This window comes from Lemur catta, chromosome 7, assembly GCF_020740605.2.
Source record: "Lemur catta isolate mLemCat1 chromosome 7, mLemCat1.pri, whole genome shotgun sequence".
NCBI lineage: Eukaryota > Metazoa > Chordata > Mammalia > Primates > Lemuridae > Lemur > Lemur catta.
In genome coordinates, this window is record NC_059134.1 from 60,649,707 (window position 1) to 60,673,667 (window position 23,961).

At 38.7% G+C, this 23,961-nt stretch overlaps 2 protein-coding genes across 2 annotated transcripts; both read left to right on the forward strand.

Annotated features, from left to right (window-relative positions):
- Positions 1 to 7,324: 7,324 nt before the first annotated feature.
- On the forward strand, positions 7,325 to 8,269 carry LOC123641678 (olfactory receptor 52B4-like). The gene has a single exon (XM_045556571.1). It carries the CDS (start codon positions 7,325 to 7,327, stop codon positions 8,267 to 8,269), a length of 945 nt encoding a protein of 314 aa, XP_045412527.1.
- Positions 8,270 to 21,399: 13,130 nt separating this feature from the next.
- Positions 21,400 to 22,350, forward strand: LOC123641893 (olfactory receptor 52B4-like). The gene has a single exon (XM_045556823.1). The coding sequence runs from the start codon at positions 21,400 to 21,402 to the stop codon at positions 22,348 to 22,350; it is 951 nt and encodes a 316-aa protein (XP_045412779.1).
- The last annotated feature ends 1,611 nt before the right edge of the window (positions 22,351 to 23,961 follow it).

A 23,961-nucleotide genomic window follows, 5' to 3' on the forward strand; every position in this document is an offset into this window, starting at 1 on the left:
TACAAACATTTTGGTTACATGAAATGCATTTGCCTCACTCAAGCCAGGGCCACAAGCGAGTCCTTCCCCCATACAGTGCACCCTGTCTCCATTAGCTGTGTGGATCTACTTTTTGTTCTTTGAGGAAACTCTGTACTATTTTCCATAGAGGTTGGACTAGTTTGCAGTCCCACCAACAATGTATAAGTCTTCTTTTGTCTCCTCATCCACATCAACATCTATTGTTTTGGGACTTTTTGATAAAAGCTATTCTCACTGGGGTTAGCTGATATCTCATTGTGTTTTTTTTTTTTTTTTTTTTTTATTTCAGCTCATCATGGGGGTACATAAGTTCAGGTCATATACATTGTCCATGTCCCGCCCATCCCCCCGAGTCAGAGTCCCAAGCGCATCCGTTCTCATTCTCCAGACAGTGCGCCTGGCACTCATCATGTAGTCATACCTCCATCCCCTCCCCACCCCCACCTCCCCGGGTCTGCACCTTCAAGCATGACCATTCCCCAGAGGGTGTGCAACGCACTCGTCATGTAGGCATAGACCCATCCCCTCCCCCCACCCCCCATCCCAGTCTGATATCCAATTGGTATCCTTCCCTGATGTACATTTAGGTGATGATCAGGGAAACCAGTTTTCTGGTGAGTACATGTGATGCTTATTTTTCCATTCTTTGGATACTTCACTTAATATAATGGGTTCCAGCTCTCTCCAGGAGAACCAAAGAGATGTCGTATCATCGTTATTTCTTATAGCTGAGTAGTACTCCATGGTATACATATACCACAGTTTACTAATCCATTCGTGGATTGATGGGCACTTGGGTTGTTTCCACATCTTTGTGATCGTGAATTGTGCTGCTATAAACATTCGGGTACAGGTGTCTTTGTTAAAGAATGACTTTTGTTCTTCTGGGTATATGCCCAATAATGGGATTGCTGGATCAAATGGTAGGTCTACTTGAATCTGTTGAAGGTATCTCCATATTGCTTTCCATAGGGGTTGCACTAGTTTGCATTCCCACCAGCAGTGTATGAGTGTTCCTGTCTCTCCGCATCCACGCCAACATGTGTTGTTTTGGGATTTTTTGATAAAGGCCATTCTCCCGGAGTTAAGTGGTATCTCATTGTGGTTTTGATTTGCATTTCCCTGATGATTAGGGATGTTGAGCATTTTTTGATACGTTTTTTGGCCATTCTTATGTCTTCTTTTGAAAAATTTCTATTCATGTCCTTTGCCGATTTTTTGATAGGATTGTTTGATTTTTTTCTTGCTGATTTTCCTGAGTTCTAAATAGATTCTTGTTATCAGTCTTTGATGTGTAGTATGCAAAAATTTTTTCCCATTCTGTAGGCTGTCTGTTTATTTTCATGACTGTTTCTTTGGCTGTGCAGAAGCTTTTTAGTTTAATCAGGTCCCATTCGTTTATTTTTGTTGTTGCTGCGATTGCCTTAGGGGTTTTCTTCATAAATTCTTTGCCTAGACCAATGTCTGTAAGAGTCTTTCCTACATTTTCTTCTAGAATTCTAATCATTTCCCATTTAAGGTTTAAATCTGTTATCCACTGTGATTTGATTTTTGTGAGAGGTGAAATCTGTGGGTCCTGTTTCAGTCTTCTACATGTGGCTATCCAGTTTTCCTAGCACCATTTATTGAATAGGGACTCTTGTCCCCAGAGTATGTTTTTGTCTATTTTGTCAAAGATTAGATGGTTACATGAGGATGGTTTTATATTTGGTTTTTCTGTTCTGTTCCACTGGTCTGTGTCCCTGCCCTTGTGCCAATACCAAGCAGTTTTAAGAACCACAGCTTTGTAGTATAGTTTGAAGTCTGGCAAATCAATATCTCCCATTTTGTTTTTATTGCTTAAGATTGCTTTTGCTATACGGGGTCTTCTCTGATTCCATACAAAGTGTATAATTATTTTTTCTAAATCTGTGAAAAATGATGTTGGCATTTTAATAGGAATTGCATTGAATCTATAGATTACTTTGGGTAGTATAGACATTTTAACAATGTTAATTCTTCCAATCCATGAGCATGGTATGGATTTCCACTTATTTACGTGTTCTGCAATTTCCTTCCTTAGCGTTTCATAGTTCTCTTTATAGAGGTCCTTTACCTCTTTAGTTAAATATATTCCTAGATATTTTATTTTCTTTGTTGCTATTTTGAAAGGTATTGAGTCCTTAATTTGGTTCTCCGATTGAATGGTATTGGCATATATGAATGCCTCTGATTTGTGTGTATTGACTTTGTAACCTGAGACATTACTGAATTCGTTAATTAATTCCAGGAGTCTCTTGGTTGAGTCCTTGGGGTTTTCCAGATACAACATCCTGTCATCAGCGAAGAGTGAGAGTTTGATCTCTTCTTTCCCTATTTGGACACCTTTGATTCTGCTCTCTTGTCTGATAGCTCTCGCAAGGACTTCCAATACTATGTTGAAAAGTAATGGGGACAGTGGGCAGCCTTGTCTGGTTCCAGTTCTGAGTGGGAATGCTTTCAATTTTTCCCCATTCAGTATGATGTTGGCTGTGGGTTTGTCATATATGGCTTGTATTATTTTTAGGTAGGTCCCATGTATGCCTATGTTGTTAAGTGTTTTTATCATAAAAGGGTGTTGAATTTTGTCAAATGCTTTTTCTGCTCTATTGAGAGGATCATATGGTCTTTATTTTTGCTTCTATTTATGTGGTTAATTACATTTATAGATTTTCGTATGTTGAACCACCCCTGCATCTCTGGGATGAAGCCTACTTGGTCGTGATGAATTATTTTTTTAATCAGCACTTGGATACGATTTGCTAGGATTTTATTGAGAATTTTTGCATCTACATTCATGAGAGAAATTGGTCTGTAGTTTTCTTTTTTTGTTGCATCCTTTCCTGGTTTTGGTATCAATGTTATATTGGCTTGGTAGAATGTGTTGGGGAGAATTCCATCCTTCTCAATATTGAAGAATAGTTTATGTAGGATGGGCACCAGTTCATGTTTGTATGTATGGTAAAATTCAGGTGTGAACCCATCTGGACCAGGGCTTTTCTTTTTGGGAAGGTTTTTTATTGCTGTTTCAATTTCAGTTCTTGATATTGGTCTATTCAGGAATTCTATTTCTTCCTGATTGAGCTTGGGTTTTGATTTGTATTTCTCTGATGATTAGTGATGTTGAACATTTTTCATATGTTTAGTGGCCATCAGTCTATCTCTTTTGAAAAGTTTCGGTTTATGTCTTTTGCTCACTTTTTAATGGGGTTATTTGATTTTTTTCTTTCTGATTTGCTTGAGCTCTTTGTAGCTTCTGTTTACTAGCTGTTTATCGGATGTAGAGTGTGCAAGGCTATAGTAAGCAAAACCCCATGGTACTGGCACAAAAATAGAGACATAGACCAATGGAACAGAACAGAGAACCCAGATAAAACCATCCCCATATTGCCATCTGATCTTTGACAAAGCAGACAGCAATATACACGGGAGAAAGAATCCCTGTTCAATAAATGGTGCTGGGAAAATTACATAACCACCTGTAGAAGATTGAAACAGGATCCATAACTCTAACCACTCACAAAAATTAATTCAGGATGGATAACAGACTTAAACCTAAGACATGAAACCATAAGAATCCCATAAGAAAATGCTGGAAAAACTCTTCTCGATATTGGCCTAGGCAAAAAATTTATGAAGAAGACCCCAGGGGTAATCAGAGCAACAAGAAAAATAAATAAATGGGACTTGATTAAATTAAAAAGCTTCTGCACAGCCAAGAAAACAATCAGCAGAGCAAATAGACAACCTACAGAATGGGAGAAAATATTAGCATGCTGTATATCCAATAAAGGGCTAATAAACAAAATAGTTTTCTAATCTAATCTTTCTGATTACACTTATTAGTTGGCATTCTACTTTAAATAAGAGGATTCTTGTTTACTGCTTGTTTGTTTAGTATTAGTAAATAGTCATGGATTATTTTCAATTCAAAAATTTATGTAATCCAGTGCTGTCATTTTTCATTTTGATGTTAAACTCTCCCAGGTTTGACTAGTGAGAGTTGCATCAAACTGGATCTTATAACCTTTGCCATCTCCCTATTTTTTTTTTTTTTGAGCACTTTCTTACATTTTAGCACAAGACTTTCCAGAATCATCTTGCAATTGCTACCTCAGCCTTGGAATAGACTATTCCTGCAAGATCCCATTGATTCTTTTAATGGTAAATATATTTAGAAAATAAGTTTGAGCACTATATGTTTTTTTGCTATTTCTCTGTCATTCCTTCTAGGCTCTTTTATTTATTAGAGTCAGGCGAGAACAAAGTTTTTTTTCTCCTGAATCATTATGCTGATAGCTTTAATTCCAATCCAACATCACAGATTTCTTCTTTGCCTTCCAACATTTCACATCTGTATCTTTTATCTGTCTTCTGTCTATACACTTGTACCTTTTTGGCTCTGATGTCAATACATTTACTCATTTCTTAGCCCTATAATATATACCAATTAGTTTCAGAATTGCTGTATCCATCTCAATACCCATCTCAAACTACAAAATAATCCTCAACATTTGGTTGCCTTTCTTTTTTGTCTTTTGATGAAGAGTATTGTGTCTAGGTACTGTGTTCAAAGTTACTTTGCTTTGTTTCCTCCGTTGCATGTTATTTTATCTATTTGATATATTGTTAATATTTTCACTTATAAAGACTTAGTTTTTTGCTTATCCTTGTATATTTATTTTTATTTTTTGAATTGAAAATAGTTAACATAGCTTCAAAAGTCAAACTTTTACTATACACACGTATGTATATACAGACATACCTCAGAAATATTACAGGTTTGTTTCTAAACAGTTGCAGTAAAGCGAATATCACAATAAAGAGGATCACAAGAATTTTTTGGTTTCCCAGTGCATTTAAAAGTTATGCTTACAGTATACTGTAGTCTACTAAGTGTTCAATAGCATTATGTCTAAAAATGTGCATACCTTAATAAAAAACACTTTATTGCTAAAAAATACTAACTTCACTGAGTCATAATCTTTTTGCTGGTGGAGGGTCTTGCCTCAATGTTGATGGCTGCTGTCTGATCAGAGCGGTGGTTGAGGAAGGTTGGGATGGCTGTGGCAATTACCTTAAAATAAAATAACAATGAAGTTTGCTGCATCAATTGACTCCTCTTTTCACAAAAGATTTCTCTGTAGCATGTGATACTGTTTGATAGCACTTTACCTTGTTAGAACTTCTTTCAAAATTGGAGTCAATTCTCTGAAATCCTGCTGCAGCTTTATCAACCAAGATTCGGTGTTTTAAAATAATTTATATATTAATTTTCAATCACTTATGCTGACTGGAATGCAATTAATATTTGCTAATTCTCATTAAATGGAAACAGGAATATTTGTGCAGAAATGCTATCAGTTTATTAATTGATAAAAGCATATGTGTTCATCTAATCCTGAGATAGTGTTGTGGAGGAAAGAGTGGTGTGGGCAGGGGACAGCCATAATGATACGACCCAAAAGTATATGTCAGAGAGGGAGTTGCTAAAAAGACAGCTTAAAGTCTGCACTCCCTGGGGTACTGGCTGTCTCCAAGGGCCTCAGACAAATGCACAAAATCTCAGTTCTCTGGCCCACAACACTCTGAGAGTCCTATGATGACTAATCCCTTTTTAGCCCATGAGAACTCCATTTGAAGCAGGTGAGTGAATTTTTATTGCTGTGGGATGACATTTCAGGGAGGGAAGACCTGCTCCCTACTAGATGTTTGGGCCCTAAAATATAATAAGTTGCTGAAAATATGAAATCTTTTTTTTGGAGTGAAATAGACCCAGTTGGAGAGAATAGAGGAGTTGTGTGTTGAAGCCATTAATATAGGTTCATGAGAGTCAATTGTGTATATTTCAGATTCATATTCAGTGACATCATGTTGGTTGCTGGAAATGGGCTATGGTGGGAGTATATCTATCTTGGAAGTTTTCAAACACTACATCAGGCTTTGTTTTGTTTTATTTATGTTTATTTATTTATTTATTTGGTGAGCCAGTTTACCAGCACACTACTGGCCCAGAGTCACAATTATCAACTATCCTAGGAGAATGGAAAGGGCTGTCATGGAGGGGAGAATGGGGAGGCGCTGGGCTTGAGGACATCTTTGGCTCTTTGTGCTGATGGACCCTGAGTTCTTACAGATGAGGTTCCACATTGGCCCTGGACCCTGACTACTACGACTTCTGTCTCTTGGAACATAAAGTATAGCAGTTTATTATTTCTTATGTTCATGGCATTTTTATTCATACTGTTAATTGCTTGGAAATAAATATTTAACAATAGTCCAGTGCTGGCTAAAACACAGTACACACGTGATAATATGTTAAGCAACTATTAAGCAAAATTATGGTATTTACAGGGGCTTATTCATAACTTCCTTGCACTGATTCTTCATTGCACCCATCCAATATTTGTCACTAGGTTGTGTTGTTAAATATTTGGAGGACTTACACTGTGCTTCAGTGTGCTAGGTTCTGGAAATTCCCACACAGAAAGACACTACTCAAACTACAGAAAGTTCACAATCAATTGGGATATCATTGACAGGTAATCAGATATGGTCTCAACCATGAGATCAGCACTCTGATATACTTTTTGTGAAATCAGGGAGGAGAGTAACTTATGAGGAGATGTTCCATGCAGGCAGTGAGAAGTGCTTTGAGTAGAGTAGGGTGATTCTTTCAGTAGCACAAAACAGGAAGTTTGCAATGACTTTTCCAGGATGCTGAAGTCATCTGGATCAAGGCTGTGAAAACCTTCATGGGGCATTTGAGAGGTTTCTTAAAGTGATCTTAGGTTAGACAGTCAACGGCTCTAGTACATACAAGTTCACCTATGGACCAGATCTTAATCCCTGAGCTCCTTAGGTCTATTCTCTGATTCTCATAAGAAAAATGTTCTTTGCCACTTCTTCCACTATTGATACATTATACTACCTTCAGGGGTAACTTCAGATGTGTACTCATTCTTAACACTTCACAAATACAGAGTGTGTTACTTCTCCCCCTATGTTACTGTATGAGTTTTATTTTGTACAATTAAGATATTAACTTAATCATTTTATTTTCTTTCATTATGTGTGTCTTGTTTTTGTAATTAAGATTTCATTAGTAGAATAAGCCGTGACTTGTTTGTCTTTATATAATATAGCTCCTGGCATACTCTTAATGGAATGGGATCAGGTAGGTGCCAAAAGCACTATATGACATCAGAGGAAATATTTGAGTGTAATCTGAATTTTCTGCTATCTTTATGAATAGGAGGTGAGGTCCTGAAAGGTTTCCCCAGGCATGACTGCATTAAACCACACTGGTGTTAGCCACACAGTCTTCCGTTTGCTGGGCATCCCTGGCCTAGAGGACCAGCACATGTGGATTTCCATCCCCTTCTTCATTTCCTATGTCACTGCCCTGCTTGGGAACAGCCTGCTCATCTTCATTATCCTCACAAAGCGCAGCCTCCATGAACCCATGTACCTCTTCCTCTGCATGCTGGCCGGAGCAGACGTTGTCCTCTCCACGTGCATAGTTCCACAGGCCTTGGCCATCTTCTGGTTCCATGCTGGGGAGATCTCCCTTGATCGTTGCATTACTCAGGTCTTCTTCCTGTCTTCTACTTTCATCTGTGAGTCAGGGATCTTGCTGGTGATGGCGTTTGACCGCTACGTTGCCATATGCTACCCACTGAGATACACCACTATTCTTACACATGCCCTTATTGGGAAAATTGGTGTGATTGTATTTCTGAGAAGTTATAGTATAATTTTCCCCATAATATTTCTTCTGAAAAGATTGACTTTCTGCAAAAATAACATCCTCCCAAACACTGCCTGTAAGGACATTGTCTTGGCCCATGTTTCCTGTGATGACATCCAAGTAAACATCTGGTATGGTGTTTTTGTCCTCATGTCAACCTTGGTCTTGGACGTTTTGCTGATTTTTATTTCTTATGTGCTGATTCTCTGTGCTGTGTTCTGCATCCCTTCCCAAGATGCTCGCCGCAAAGCTCTCAACACATGTGGTTCTCATGTCTGTGTCATCATCCTTTTTTATGGGCCTGGCATCTTCTCAGTCCTCACACAGCGATTTGGACATCACATCTTACCTTATATCCATGTCCTGCTGGCCAATGTCTACATTTTGGCTCCACCTGTGCTGAATCCCATCATTTATGGGATCAAGACCAAACAGATCCGGGACCAGGTGATTCATGTGTTCTTTACAAAGCAGAAATGAATGTGATGATGTAAACTAACATCATGCTTTTCTTCATAATTTTCTCCATGCATGGGAGGTGAGCTTTGTCATCAGGATATCAGAAAGTATACCTGAGAAACTAGTCAAATGACTTCATCTATTGGTGTCTCCAGAGCAATTGCATCAGGGCACTTTTGGTTCATGTTTCATCCAAAAGCTCTAATCAGTCATTAGATATCAGTGTTTTTGGGTGCTTAGTTTTCTCATTCACAGAGTTGAGAACTAGATTAGTTTACTTCTTGAAGTCACTTATACCACTCTAACCTTAGAGTGGATATTGCATACGAGCTGGAGACATTAGTTCCTTCTGTATAATTGCTGAAATATTATTTTCTGATGCGTTTTAACTTTGAATAGTTGCACTTGTTTTATCCCTCTCACAGACATTTCTTCTAACATTGTTCCTAATGTACCCTAAATATTCAAATTTTTGCTTTTCACAGAAATGATTATAAGTCACCTGTATTTTATAATTTTAGTATAAATTGATATGTGTATGTGTATGTATATTTTACTTCTGTCTCTTGGAACATAAAGTATAGCAGTTTATTATTTCTTATGTTCATGGCATTTTTATTTATATTAATTGTTTAGAAATAAATATTTAACAATAGTCCAATGCTGGCTAAAACACAGTACACACATAATAATATGTTAAGCAACTATTAAATAAAATTATGGTGAAGTATCAGAAACAATTTCTAAAGAGTAACACTAGCTAAATTAATGACAACACATACATATATAAAATGTGGAATATAATCGAGCACTGAGAAATAATAACATGGGTCTATGTCTTTGGTAATAGAACGATGCTCTCAATGTATTTGTAGGAGAGAGAAGTACAACCCAGTTCAGAAAGTTAAAAATGATGCATTAAAATATATTTTCCCACAGATGTATGCACAAATCTTTAGCAAAATTATATTAATATTGAATATATTAATATATGAATCATAAGGTAAGAGTATTTTTGTAATAATTTCAATGTTAATTATCTAACATTTATTCAGTGAACATGATTTACACAAAAAAGAATAAGTAAAAACTTTAAAAAAATAAGGTATTGTCAAACACCATTCACTACTATTTCTGTTAGTATAAGAATGCAAAAGATGAATTATCTCAGGTTTTGCCTACCTGAAAATATTTTAATTTTGTCTTAATTTTTAAAAAGATAATTTTGTAAGTATAGAATGTTTTTGTTAGCAAGGATTTTTTTCAGAACTTTAAAAATTCCCTTCTATTGCAATCTTTTTCCAATCTTTTGAGAATTCACCTGAAAGTTTCATTGTTGCTCCTTTAAATTTATCATGCCTTTATCTGTGGCTCTTTTAAGATTTTCTTTTGTCTTTTGTTTATTTTCAGGAGGTTTATTATCTTGTGTCTATGTATGGCTTGCTTTGAATGTATCCCGTTTAGGATTTTCTAAGCTTCTTGAATATGTGAGTTTTGTTAGTTTTGGAAATATTTCAGCTATTATCTCCTTGAATATAATTTTTACTCCATTTTCTCTCTCCTCTCCCAGTATTAGATAGTTTGGGTGTGTGTATTATATTTCTTATGATAATTTATTATTTTTGGCATTATGTTTCCTTCTTTCTGACTTTCATTTCTGTTATGTGTATCAGTGTTTTCCAGTTCACTAATCCCTTTCTGCTCTTCATCTTGTGTGTAATTCATCCATTGAACATGTATTATCACATAATTATGCCTTTTCGTTCTATAACACCCATAATATTCAGTTCTAAATTTTTCAGATCCTAACTCTCTGGATAAATTCTTCATCCTTTCAAGTACCTTCAGCATATTTTGTACTTTTCAAGAAAATGTTAAAATTCTATAATCCTTGCCTAATAAGTACGATTACTGGGTCATCTGCCACTCTACTTTTCAGTTTTTGTATTGATCACTGGTCATAAATATTTTCCTTTTTATGTGTAGTAGGTTTTTATTTTATGCTTTATATTCTAATAAGGAATCTCCAGAGGCTGCAGATAATATCTTATCAGAAATATTTTCCCTGTTTTATGTTATCCAGATAAGGAGAGCAGATAATCACTTTTCTCCAAATAGGACTTGGGCTGAGTTGAGCACAGTTTCAATTTTAGTCAAATCAGTCTTTGTCTAATATGCTTTTATTCCTGGAGAAAATTCCTTCAGATATTTTTATTCAGACTCCAGAAGGCCTTTTTCTCCTCAGTCTATAAAATGTTAAATATGAAATAATTAGTTACATCATGGAAAATATTTAAATTATTATAATTTGCAGCTAGGAAACATTAGTTAAAATATGTTTCAAATATAATAAAATACTTGTTGGAAATCTGTGCAAAGATAATAGATTTTGCATACAGTTTGATTTCAAATACCTAAAAAGTTCAAGAAAGAGATAAACAAAATTATACCATAAACATAAGAGTCATAAAAGGAACTTCTTTATGCATTTAAATATTTTTCAAATTGTCTATAATGAGCATTTCATATTTTTGCTCTTTAAAGTCCAAAATTATTTTCTCATGGTAACTATTATGTTAGTAGTGCTAGTAGCTATACTAAGTACTAGCAGGGAAACAATAAACACATGCACACACATAAATATACACAAATGCTCATACACATGCATGATATTTAACAATATACATTAAAATTTATTAACAATGAAAATCTCAGAACCTCAAGAAATTGGTGACTTTTACAATCATTTCATTTCCATTAGTCTGTATTGGCTAGTCTAAAAGAGTGACCATGATTTATCCAAGTAAACAAAATGCATTTCATATTACTGTATTATAAAAATGTTTAAATATCAAGAAAACATGAAAGAATTCTATGATAACTGTATGCTAACCACCTAGATTAGTCCATTAAATTGCTTTATCATACAGATTCTCCTTTACTTACACGGGGTTACATCCCAATAAACCCATTGAAAGTCAAAGATATTTAAAGCAAAAAATGCATTTAGTAGACATAATCTATCAAATATCATAGCTTAGCCTAGCCTACTTTAAACATTCTCAGAACCCTTACATTAGTCTACAGTTGGACAAAATAATCTAATACAATGTCTATTTTATAATAAAGCCTGAATACCTCATATAATTTATTGAATAATATACTGAATGTGAAAAACAGAATGGTTATATGGGTACTTGAAGTATAGTTTCCACTGAATGCACATTGCTTTTCACCATCATAAAGTAAAAAATTTTAAGTCAAACCATTGTATAAGTATCAATATCTGCATCTATCCATCAATCCATGTTATTTTTTTACGCACCAATGGGTAAATGCTGTTTTCAAATAAAAATTTAGTCAATGTGTATACAGCAATGTAAATTTTCTTGGGTGTTGTGTAACAGGCTCTACAAGTGAAGGAAGAATAAACATGGCCCTGAAGGCTGAGCAATGAACCAAGGAAAAGTGAGGTACTCTTGGAAAAATGCATCGGCAAGGCCAGAGGTGTGGAGGATCATGGCGTAGCCAAGGAGAGGTGTAGGGTGGGTAAATATTCTGTTTGAGGAAGAGATTTTTTTTTTTGATTTTTTTTTTTTTGACTTTCTTGAGGAACAGATTTTATGAAAGGTGAAAAACAAGGTTTTATAGAAACGTAGTGTCTAGCTAGATGCCTAATAGGCTTATTTGCCATGTGGAGGTGGCAATTCTTGAGATATGCTCCAACATTCTTGATATTTGGTTCTTTATTAATGTTTCTTTAGTCTATAAAGGTAAAATTCTGGTACAGACTTAACACATTGTGCACACAGTATCCGGGCCAGCTGAGGGCTGAGAAGGTGAGAAATGGCTCTGTTGTCTAAGGAGATGGCCAACTGGGGGCTGGTGGCTACACAGCAAAGAGTCCGGTGCTAACATGGAAAGAGGGCAAGTGCGCCTAAACACTAAGGACTGGTGGAGATGACAGAATCAAAAGTTAAACTGCTTCAGATTCTGGAAGAAATGCAGACAATTTTATGCCAGAGAACTCATTATTCATTCAAAGAAGTATAAATACTCCATAAAAGGATTTTTTTTACCCTTAGGTCTAAATGGTGAGTTCTCCCCTCTCTCACACTCTCTTCTGTTGGTCTTTGAACCTGATATCTATTTGTGGGAGATGAGCTTGGTGCAGAACACAGGTAGTGAGAAGTTCAGAGATCTAATGGATGGAGAAACACTGAACTATTGTCTGCATCTTTGCATTTATTCAGTGCCTGGCTCAGCATTTAGCATGTAGTACTAAGTACAAATGATCATCTATTCGCTTGCCTGACAGGTTTTATTCTCTGCAACTTTAATTTTAATTTTCAGGAAATTTAATTTTCCAGGAAAATCCACTCTTGTTTTTATACTACCCTTAAGAAATGACTGAAACTGTATTGAGAATAAAGTCATGTGGATGGAGCACAGCAGAGGCTTGTGAAGATAAGCCTGCAGTGGAAAATAACTATCGCTGAGTCAGTCTGTGACTACACCACCAGTATGAGAATATATAATTCCCTGAGGAAAGCCACCCTCCTGAAGGATGTAGAAGAAATAAAAGTAAATATGAAAATGCCATGAAGAGGGTGATAGCTAGATGTGTGTACCACTATGCTGACAAAGTAATAGCAGGAAAAGGAGATCAAGACAAAGCAAAGAAAGCTTAACTAAAAAGAAAACCTGGTGAGGACCAGTTTGCAGATGTTGATGGACATTGGATACTTTGGGAGTAGGAAAGAAGGTTTTTCTTTGGGGGGGAAGAGAACACAGACTGAAGAGCTTGCCAGTTGGGGGCTAGTCACTGAGTGAAGGTGCATGAACTAGAATGACTGCTTCTGTAATTCAAGGTCGCTTTAATCATGTTCTCAAAGGCCTCAGGAAGGTTTTGGTAGCCTTGATCCAGGCACCTTCAGTCCCCTGGAGAAGTCTCCTCTGTGCCCCTGATTTGTGCTGCTGAGCTAACTGCCCCAACTCAGGGCACTCTCACAGTCGGCCAGGATGTCAGGAATGTGCCTGACTGACACATCCCACATGTCACTCCTTTTCCTCTGCCTTGACAAGGAGTCTAATCATCTGAGCATCAAGCACGTAGATACAAGCATATCTGATTACCAGTCCATGTTCCCCAATTCTCATGTTCTTTCTGGGATCTGAGAATGGTCTTTCTTTTGTTTGTGCTTTCCCACAATCCAGCACACTGAAGCACAATGTAATTTCACAATAATGACTACTTTAGTATGGGAAGTAGAAAGGATCATGATAGGAGGCATGAATAAGCCCCTTTAAATGCCTCAAATGTTTACAGTAGTCAGATTCTAGTCAGAATCTGGTGCCAATGTGATTTTTCTTTAATATTTCAGTTTCTTCAGTGAATTTTTCTTTCATTTCCTGCATTGTTTTTGTGGTTTCTTTGCATTGGTTTTCCATTTTATCTTGCATTTCATTGAGATTCTTTATAATCCATGTTCAAAATTTTTCATCTGTCGTTTCAATATTCTGATTTTGATTGGTATCTTTGCTAGAGAGCTGGTGTTCCCTTTTTGGGGTGTTCTTTCACTTTGATTCTTCACACTTCCAGAATTCTTTTGCTGATTCCTTTTCATCTGGAGCAGCTGTTACTTCTTACTTTTGGATTTTCTTTTGTTTAGATGTTGACATGCCTAGTTTAATCTCTGAGCCAGTAGGTGGTGCTTGTGGGTGAGAATCGACCACACCCTGTATGATGAGTCAGTAGATGCAGTAAAAAGGCGTGCAAATTGACCTCCCTATTAGTAGGTGGTGCTTGCCAGAAGGCACAAGCTGCAGTGTTGTTTTTGGGTTCAGTCACCAGCTCTAGTTCCTCAGGAGAAACACTCTAATGCCCCAGGTGGTGGGTGGGGCCCTGGGACTTCCAGGTGTATACTTATTCTCCACCTCAGCAGGGGCGGGTGGGGGAATGATGCCGGGCATGGCTGGGTTGAGTGAGCCTGCCCTCAAGCTCCACAAATGCATTTAGCAGGGGTCAAATATCTGTTCTCTGCCTCTTGGAAAATGTGCCAGGAGGGGCTGAAGTTGCCCCACTCAACCAGAAAGTAATCCTGTGAAGGGAGGGTTGTCTGAGACCTGAAGTCTGGCAGTCTGGAGCAGGCCTCGCTCCTTTCCACCCTCCCCTATTTCATGTTTTCTCCCAGGCCTCTGCTGGCAGGCAGGGCTTCAAGCCAGCTGAGCTCCCCCAGGACTGTGATGTGGGCCGGGAGGTTTCCTGTCCAGGATCCCTGCCTAAGCTGGGAGCTTTGCCCTCCTGTGGGTAGTGGGGTACCCTGCGAGCATGCTGCAGCTAGGACCCACAGTGCACTCTCCCCACATCTGCCCCTGCAGGCTCCCACACCTCCAGAGTCTAATTCACAAATATCCCCTCTGTGACCCCAGGCTATGCGATTGAGATGTGGGAGTAAGGGATCTGGCCTGCAGGTTGTTCCCCGGGCCCTGCAGATCAATCCCTGACCATTCCAGGGAGAGTGATGCTGGTCCCAAGTCACCCAGGGTGTGCTCAAGTTGGTTCAATGTCCCTCCACCTTGGGGTTTGCCCCGCTCTGCTAAAGTTGCCAGGCAAGCAGCACCAAGGAGGGCCAGTGGGCAGGGAGCTCACAGACTGAACACCCCCCAGTCTGCTGCAAGACCCCAAAAGGAAAGGTCTGAGCCCATTCCCTGTGGAAGCCTCTGTGTGGTGGCTCAATTATTTCTCTCAGCAGCTGTGGGTGGGGGAGGGGAAGGGAAGAATAAGAGTCTAGGTAGAGGAAAGTCCACTCTCTGGCTGTCAACTCTTCCTCTAGGAGGTGGTCCACCCAGAATGACTGGGCTTTGAAGTCACATAGATCACCCGAGACCCAGTGGACCCCTGTGGCTCCTGCATCTGGGCCAGAGTTGGCAAATGTCAGTGTGGGGATGAGCAAGACAGAACCTGAGGGGTTGAGGCCCCCCAGGGAGGACAAAGGCACCTGGTGGGTACAGAAGCAATATGGCACCTGCCTTCTGGCTTGGGTCTATGAGGTAGGGAGTGCTCTGGGGGTGGGGAAGAGCTAGGAGCCTGGTGCCCTGTCCTCGAGAAGCTCTCTGCTCACTGGTGGCAGCAGTCTCTGGGCTTGTGTGGGCAGATGGTCTCTCCAGCAGCTCAGGAGCCCCCAGCAGTCCGAGATGCGAGGGAAGGGGATGTTAACTGCTCCACCCACCTTTCTCGCTGGTCTCCAAGCCTCTCTGGGCTTAATCCCTACCGATGACTTTCTCCTTCCAGTTCTGCTCCACAACCTCCTACAGAGTTTCCTGTAGGTGCAGGCACGCTTCCTTCAGATCCTCATCTAATCTATGTTTGTATGTTTTGTTTTTTCTCTTTTATCCAAAACTTCTTCTTACAGAGACACTCTGGCTGGTGGTGTCTCTGGTCTGCCATCTTGTTTTCTAAAATCAAGAAGGGAAATGCAATTGGAACTAAAGAGGAAATGGAATCAAGAGCACAGGGTAAAGAAAAATGGATAAGGAAAATGTGGAGTGTGTGTGTGCATACACACATAATGGGATATTACACAGTCTTAAATAAGAAACAAGTCCTGTAGTTAGTGACAATATGGATGAACCTAAAGGATATTATGCTGAGTGAAATAGGCCAGACACAGAAAGACAAATACAGTGGGACAAATATTTATATGTGGAATCTAAGGTAGTCAAACTCATAGAAGCAGAAAGTAGAATGGTGGTTGCCAGGGCCCGGGGGGAGATGAAAGTGGGGAGACAGATGTTGGTCAAAATGTACAAAGTTTCAGTTATGCAAGATGAATGAGTTCTGTGGATCTACTATACAGCAATGGGACTAATTAACAGTACTGTATTGCATGCTTGAAATTTGCTTTAGATCTTAAATGTTCTGATTACAAAAAAAGGTAATTATGCAAATGATAGATATTCTAGTTAGCTTGATTATGGTGATTATTTCCACAATGTATATACATATCAAAACATCAAATTGTATACCTTAAATATGTATATTTTTTATTTGTCAATTATAAACCAGTAAAACTAGAAAAATAAAAGAGCTCAGGGTGAAGAATTAGTTTTCTACATGGACATTGAAGTGTCTGTGATACCAGTACCAAAGTCTTGCATACATTTGTTTGTGAGGGAGTCAAGAAGACATACAAATAGCATGGTGGAGTGGAAAAGGCAGGTAATATGAGTTTCAAAGCAGCAGTAGTTTATACAAGAAAGTCAATGGACATTAGTCTGGAACAAAGCCTGGGATATGTTTTGCAGTAAAAATGTGCCCCCTGCCCACTGGGTTGGTATCATTAAAATATCAAGGACTCTCACAAGTCTAAATAAATAGCACTAAAATATTAATGGACAAAAATACTTAATACTTTGCTTTTCATTTTCTCTTTATTGTCTTTTTTTCACTTTGTGCTGTAAATCTCACAGTCACCTGTTTTCACTACTGTATTATGAAGTGCCTGGTATAGAATAGGTTTCCAATTGAAAAAAATTGACTTCTTTGCAAAAAAAATTTACAAATAATTATTAAAATATAAATATTTTCATTAATAATAAGATATACTACATGGAAATTGAAGCATTGCCATAATAATTTTCTTCTTTTGAATATCAAATATTTAAATAAAATAACCCAGAATACCCATAAAAGTTTATATATAAAAATTGTTCATCACAGCACATTTTTAATAGAGAAAAATGGAAGCTATATAAATGTTCAACAATAGGGGAACAGTACATATGGTGATATATCACTAATATGAAATATTTAGTCCTCATTTTTTTCAAGAAATATTCATAGAGTACTAACTATGTGTGTGGCATTGTGCTACACTAGAGACAAATGCAGCTGTATTAATGGAGCTATGTAATAATAAAATTATGCTGTCTTTTGGATTCCTGCTAAATGAGTAGATTTTAGCTGCTCTTGCCACAAAAACAAACAAAAAAATGGGTAACTATGTGAGATGGTGGATATATCACTATAGTAACCATTTTACTATCTATATATGTGCCCCAAAACATGTTGTATACCTTAAATATACACAACAAAATTTATTTATTTTTTTAAAAAAAGCACAATTTCTTGAAATGGGGAAAAATAAAGGAGCTATGTGTTTTACAGAACACTTGTTACCATGGAAAATTCCTATATTATGAAATTAAATAAAAGAGCATGCCAAATGTACAGTATGATCTCAAAAATATAAGTATCCAAAAATAGGAGAGAAAAAAGCTTGGAGGGTTATCAACAAAAATGTTCCATGATAATAACTGGATGATACAATCAAAGAATTAGTTCTATAGACAAAATAATATAAATACATTTTAAATGGACCTGATTTTGTTCAACATTTTATTATGGTGCTGTCAATATATTTAGCACTTAACTCATATTTGTTGAATGGGTGGAAAATGAATAAAAGAATGCTGGAGAGAAACTGTAGGATTCTAGCTTCTAAGGTGCTTCTGTATCTTCTGAAAGTCTGGATTGAAGAGGATGATATGGAACAAGGTTGGGGGCCTTGCTGAAGGTCCCTACCCACATTCCCACCCTCTGCCCTGACCTCTCCCCTCTGCATCTGCTCTCCCACTAAGTGTTCTCTCCCAAGCTCAGGGAGCCTCTCAAGCATGCTTCTCATGGTGGACTTCCAGCATCCATGCAGGGAAAGAGTTAAGAGCTTTACAGTTATGTCACTGACAATAAAGGGGATCCTAGGGGAGATAAGTCTCTGGTCCCTGAAGACACTCACAGGAAGAATAATTTGTCCTTCAACTCCTCCCCCAGCTTGGTCCCCTGGCCACTGCACACAGTCTGTGGTGTGGGGACACCTGAGATCAAGGCAGGGGCATGGCTCCAGCTGGCAGTTCCTGATGACTGTGACGGACACTTTAGGGTGAGGAAAGGTGTAGGCTGATACTGACCAGCATTGCTTGGTGCTTCTGTGGGCCCTTCTGCCCAGGGGCAAGAATTGTGGGGTATGACTGAGCATGGGGATAAAGGAGGTGGGAGAAACATTGAATTTATTGATGAGAAACAATGATGGATTGCCTTCATGATTTTGCCACTCTGTAAAGGTTTTATTTGGAATTCTTTATCCCCTGAGAGCAGAGTCAGAGAAGACAGACCAAAATGTTTCTGCAGAAGCTTTGTGGCATTGTGGACATACTAGTGAAATGAGAGGCAAGAGGACTTGTTTCTAGACTTCCTTAACTCATTTCCTCTGCTACATTGGGAAAATTGCCTTCCCTTCTGGGGCCCTTGTAAATAGTTAAGTTACATGGCAAGATTATTTGAAGTTTGGTGTGAGGCTTAAAGCAGGAGTTGGAAAACATTTTTGGTAGAGGGCCAGAGTAAATATTTTAGGCTTCAAATATGGTCTATTCAATTCTGTTCCCTAAAAGCAGCCATAGACGATAAGTAAACAAATGGGAATGGCTGTGTCCCAATAAAACTTTATTTACAAAAGCAGGTGGTAGGCAGGATTTGGCCCGCAGGCTGCAGTTTGATGATCACTGGAATTAAATCCCAACCAGCACTTATATTTTATATCTCTCACTCAAGGTTAGGCAGTTCAAGACTGGAACTGGTGAAGCAGGTGTGTTGCCTTGTGAATTGCATTTCTGTGAGAGTCCCGTCTTCTGGCATGGGTAAGGGGACTGTGACGCTGGAAGCAGGTGTAAGAGGGAGTCATAATAAGATGACTTAGATAAGTCATAAATTATCTATGTCACAGTGAGTTTGAGTAATGACTGTGTGAATTTGTGGGGCTACACATGCTTGGGAAAGTTTAAAAGTATGTGTGTGTGAAGTGTCATAGTAAAGAGCTATTTGCGTGAACTGTGAAAATGTGTCAGTGTATAAGTCTTCATCAGTATTTGCATAAGTGAATATGTGTGATGATGGCTGTATAAATGAGTGTGTGTGAAAATATGTGTCTGAATGAAAGTGTGTGTGCGTGTGTGTGCGTGTGTGTGTGTCTGTGTATTTGTAGCTGGCAGAGCTAGTATTGAACAAAGGTAGATCTGACTCTAGAGCCCATATCGTTTTTCCTGTATTAAATTGTCTTGCATGTTTTAGAAGTTGTGGCATAAATAGGAGAATTGGAAGGGAGGGGGGTGGAAACCCAAGAAACGTAGTTTAGGTAGTCAACGTAACAAAATGGAAGTTTTTAAAACTAAGGGAAGCTTTGGCCCTAGAAAGTCTTGATTCAAATAGGCTAGCTACTAACAAGTTGTTTGTCTTTGGACAAATTATTTGAGTGTCAGTTTTTTTGTGCATAAACTAGTAATAATTTCAATTACATAGGTTTGGTGTGAGGATTAGAAATAATAACTGTATCTAACACTCAGCAGATATTTAATATTATAGTTGCTATTATAAAATGAAGAAGTATTAATAATGGAAATTGGAGATTATGAATAAGAAGCAAAAAGTGACATTAGATTTGGCAACCGTGATGTGATAGATCATTTTTGAGACGGAATCATTAGTGGCATGCTGGGGTTATAAGCAACTTGGCAGTGGGTGAAGATCAAGAAGGAGGTGAGAGAACTGATGAAGAGAGAGCACATCCCTTCTTTTGGGAAACCCAGGTGAAGGGGAAATGAGACACTTGAACGTATTTACACAGTAAGGAGAAGGAGCCAACAGAAAGGGAGAGGTTGAAATTACTGGAGAGTGACAGATTAATGGGGAGAGGTACTTAAAGAGAAGAAAGTGTTGGGGTCCAGTGCACGGATGGAAGGCTTAGTCTTAAACAGGAGGAAGAGGGAAAAGAAGATGTGAATATAAATAAATTTGTAGGGGGCAGAGTGAGGGTGTGGGAGTTTAAGGGAATTAGCAACGGAAGACTTTGTTTTTCTCCTTGAATCAGCCATCAGGAAATCACAATCATCTGATGAATGGAAGCAAGGTGGAGTAGGGGAGACATGAAGTGACTGAAGCCAGTCTGGGAAGCCAAATTCCAGCTCCACCATTTGCAAGCCAGGTGACCTTGGGTGGGGGTGCTGCTTAAATTCTCTAGGCTTTGCATGCTCCCCTATCGGTAAAATGGGGAGATGACTACAGTTGCCTCAGGCTGTGATGACTCAACACAGCGCCCTTCCTAACTGACCTCTGTCTCATTCTGCAGCCTCCTCCCCTCCCCATGCATTTTACACAATCCTGTAAACCAGTAAGCTGCCTAAAATGCAGACCTTACCGCACCATTCCCTCACTACAAAGCCTTCACTGGCTCTTACCACTTTGACATAAATCTAAAGTCTCAAATCTCTTAGTGACTCGGCCCCTACCTCGCTCTTCTGCATTTATTATCATTTTTATTATCTCTACCATGTCTTCTTTGCTGTTAACCTTGAATCATTCCAATTTCCTTCAAACTCCATGTTCTTTCAGATCTCCATGACTTCATTCAAATTCTTCCCTCATCACATTCCTTTCCTTGGCAAGCTCTTACTTATTCCTCAACGAGGTGGCACCTTTTGAAAGCCTTTTCTGAACTTCTAGGGAGTTCTCCACGTCCCCACAGCTCCCTGTGTTTAGCTTTTTCTTTACAGTGTCCATATTATAGAGAGGGATATTTTGCTTGACTGTTTGTCTTCCCCCTACATAGGTCCTCAAGAAGCCATGCCTGGCACACCGTAGGTACTCAGTGAGGTTTGTTAAATTGATAGGCAACTCAGTCATCATTTTCCTTTTGAGATGCTCATCACATTCTGGTGTTCAAACTGGAAACTGAAGTATTTGTTATTCATAGCTCTTAACTATAACAACCTGAGACTAAGATCTATGGGATTCTAGAGCTGGAGGGCCTCTGTTATACAAGATGTAATCAATTCTTTCCCCAACTTCGGTTTTAAGGTGATAAAGAGAGACCCAGAGCAGGGGAGTAATTTTATTGAGACCACATAGCTAGTGAATAGAATGGCAAAGAATTTTAGCCCACATCTCCTAACTTGCTGACCAGGACCCTTTTCACTGCTCCAACCAATGAAAAATGATCTGTTCCCTCCCAGCCTACTCCAACTCCATTCATCTTTTTAGGAAGAGAGAAGAGGTGACTGCCAAATCCTGCACACCAACACACAGGTGACCTGCCCTGGGCATGGCGACTCCCAACTGCACTGCTACCAGCCACTCATTCTTCATTCTGCTGGGCATCCCTGGCTTGGAAGACCAGCACATGTGGATCTCTCTCCCCTTCTTTATTTCCTACCTTATCGCTTTCCTTGGGAATAGCCTCCTCATCTTCATCATCATCACTGAACGCAGCCTCCATAAACCCATGTACCTCTTCCTCTGCATGCTGGCTGTGGCTGACCTCATCTTGTCCACTACCACTGTGCCCAAGGCCCTAGCCATATTCTGGTTCCATGCTGGGATGATCTCCCTTGATGGCTGCGTCACCCAAATCTTCTTTATCCATGCTACCTTCATCGCTGAATCAGGAATTCTGTTTGCAATGGCATGTGACCGCTGTGTGGCCATCTGTGACCCACTGCACTATACCACAGTGCTCAGTCATTCGGTAATCATAAGGGTTGGCTTGGCTGTGGTCCTGAGAAGCTTCTGTGTGATACTCCCAGATGTGTTTCTGGTGAAGCGACTGGCTTTCTGCAGTAGCAATCTGCTGCCGCACACCTACTGTGAGCACATGGCTGTGGCCAAGTTTGCTTGTGCTGATATTCGTGTCAATGTCTGGTATGGCTTGTCTGTCCTTCTCTCTACTGTAGTGCTAGATGCCTTGTTCATCTTAGTTTCCTATAGCCTCATCCTCTATGCAGTCTTCCACCTCCCTTCCAAAGGAGCTCGGCAAAAGGCTCTGGGCACATGTGGCTCTCACCTTGGGGTCATTTCCATGTTCTACTTGCCTGGCATTTTTACCATAATTACCCAGCGGTTTGGGCACCATGTGCCTCTCCATACACACATTCTGCTGGCCAATGTCTGCATGTTGGCCCCTCCCATGCTGAACCCCATCATTTATGGTATCAAGACCAGACAGATTCGAGAACGTGTGCTCAGTACTTTGTTTTCACCGTGGAAACAATGCTGAGCTTGACTGATCAAGTGGTACGTTTACCAACATAGGGCTTTATTTTTTATTTGCTTACTTTGTAGAGACTTATGAATTAAGAGTTTCACTGACTGTGAACAAAGTGACTTGTTTATGACTTTGAAAGTCAGATTGCCATGTGACCTTGAGAAGGGTAATATTTAGGAAAGAGTATGAGCTTTTGGTCAGAATTAGGTTTGAATCCTCAGCTTTACTGACAATGTGTTTGACCTTGGGTAAGTTACTTATTCTCTCAGAGAATAAGTACCATAAAAAGAGAAATATCAAAACCACGGTAACCGAATTAAACAATGAGAAAACTTTACCTACAATAAACTTACCTAGGGCATTACAATAAAAACATCTGACAGAATCTATCTTAATGTAATAATATACATACATTTGATATCATTTAAAATACATTTTATTTTGAATTAGATATGAGAGGATGCCATAATCTTTACATTTCTTATGTCTTGATTATACCTTTATAATAGGGCTGTGATAGAAATAAAGTATAAACAGGACCTTGAATATACATGATATAGAGTAAATAGTGGATACATTTTTAATTTTTCTTTCCTTTCCATCTTACCATGTTTAAAATATTGGTATAATAATTTCTGCTTCTCCTAATTCAAAAGAAAGTTGTAGAATCTAAGGAGATAAAAAAAATTCAACAGGCTTTGAATTTTAAAGGACAATATTAAATATTAAACAGAATTGAAATTAGTGCTGGTAGAGTCTTCCCTTATTTCTCAAGAGAATTTTTATGTGAGAAGCAAGGGTGTACCTGGATCACTTGTTACAGACTTGTTACCTTGTGGAGGTAAGAGTTGAGATGCTATGAAATCTCTACTACTTGATGTCTTTTGGTGAAGGCCAAGGGGAGTGTGTCATCTGTGTAATATGTGTCTCCAAGTATCAAGGTAACTTGACATGCCAAGGTATTTAGATTTAAAGAAATGAGATTATTTAAGTTTATATCATTATGATAGTCTCTCCCCACCAGTATATCAACTAAGGGAGCAAATCATCATTTACATGGTTAACTCCAAAGCAGAAACACAGAGAAACAGAAATGATTTTATAATCTACCCTGTTTTTTGTATTTCTCTGAGAACCTGACATACACAAGCCAACCATTTCCCAATACATCCCCATTTGCATAAGCATGAATTCTCCTCCATATGCCTTCTCTAGTTTCTCAACCACACCATTGGTTGATGTTGCCAATTTGTCTTGATTTACCTCTGCAATGCTGTCATCTTGCCTGAGTATTTATGAGCTGGGTCTCTTCTGTTCTTTTTATCTTTTCTTCATAGGACTTCCCTTCCACCTAGTGTTAAGGTAGAGCAGTACTGATCCTTTGAAACAACTCTTTTTATCAATAAACTCTTTTCAAAGTCACTGACATCTTTGTAGAGTATCTAAATTTTTCATGAAATATTTAGCAGATGTGCTGAGGGCAATCCAAGATTCTATTTTGGATAAGAAATCAGAGTTCCTGGAAAGCTAGGGCTCTCTCATGGTATACTGTGATTCAGGTGCAGAGCTTCATTCTTTCAACCTTAAAAACTTTAAAGAAAGTATGTTGGGCCGGGCACGGTG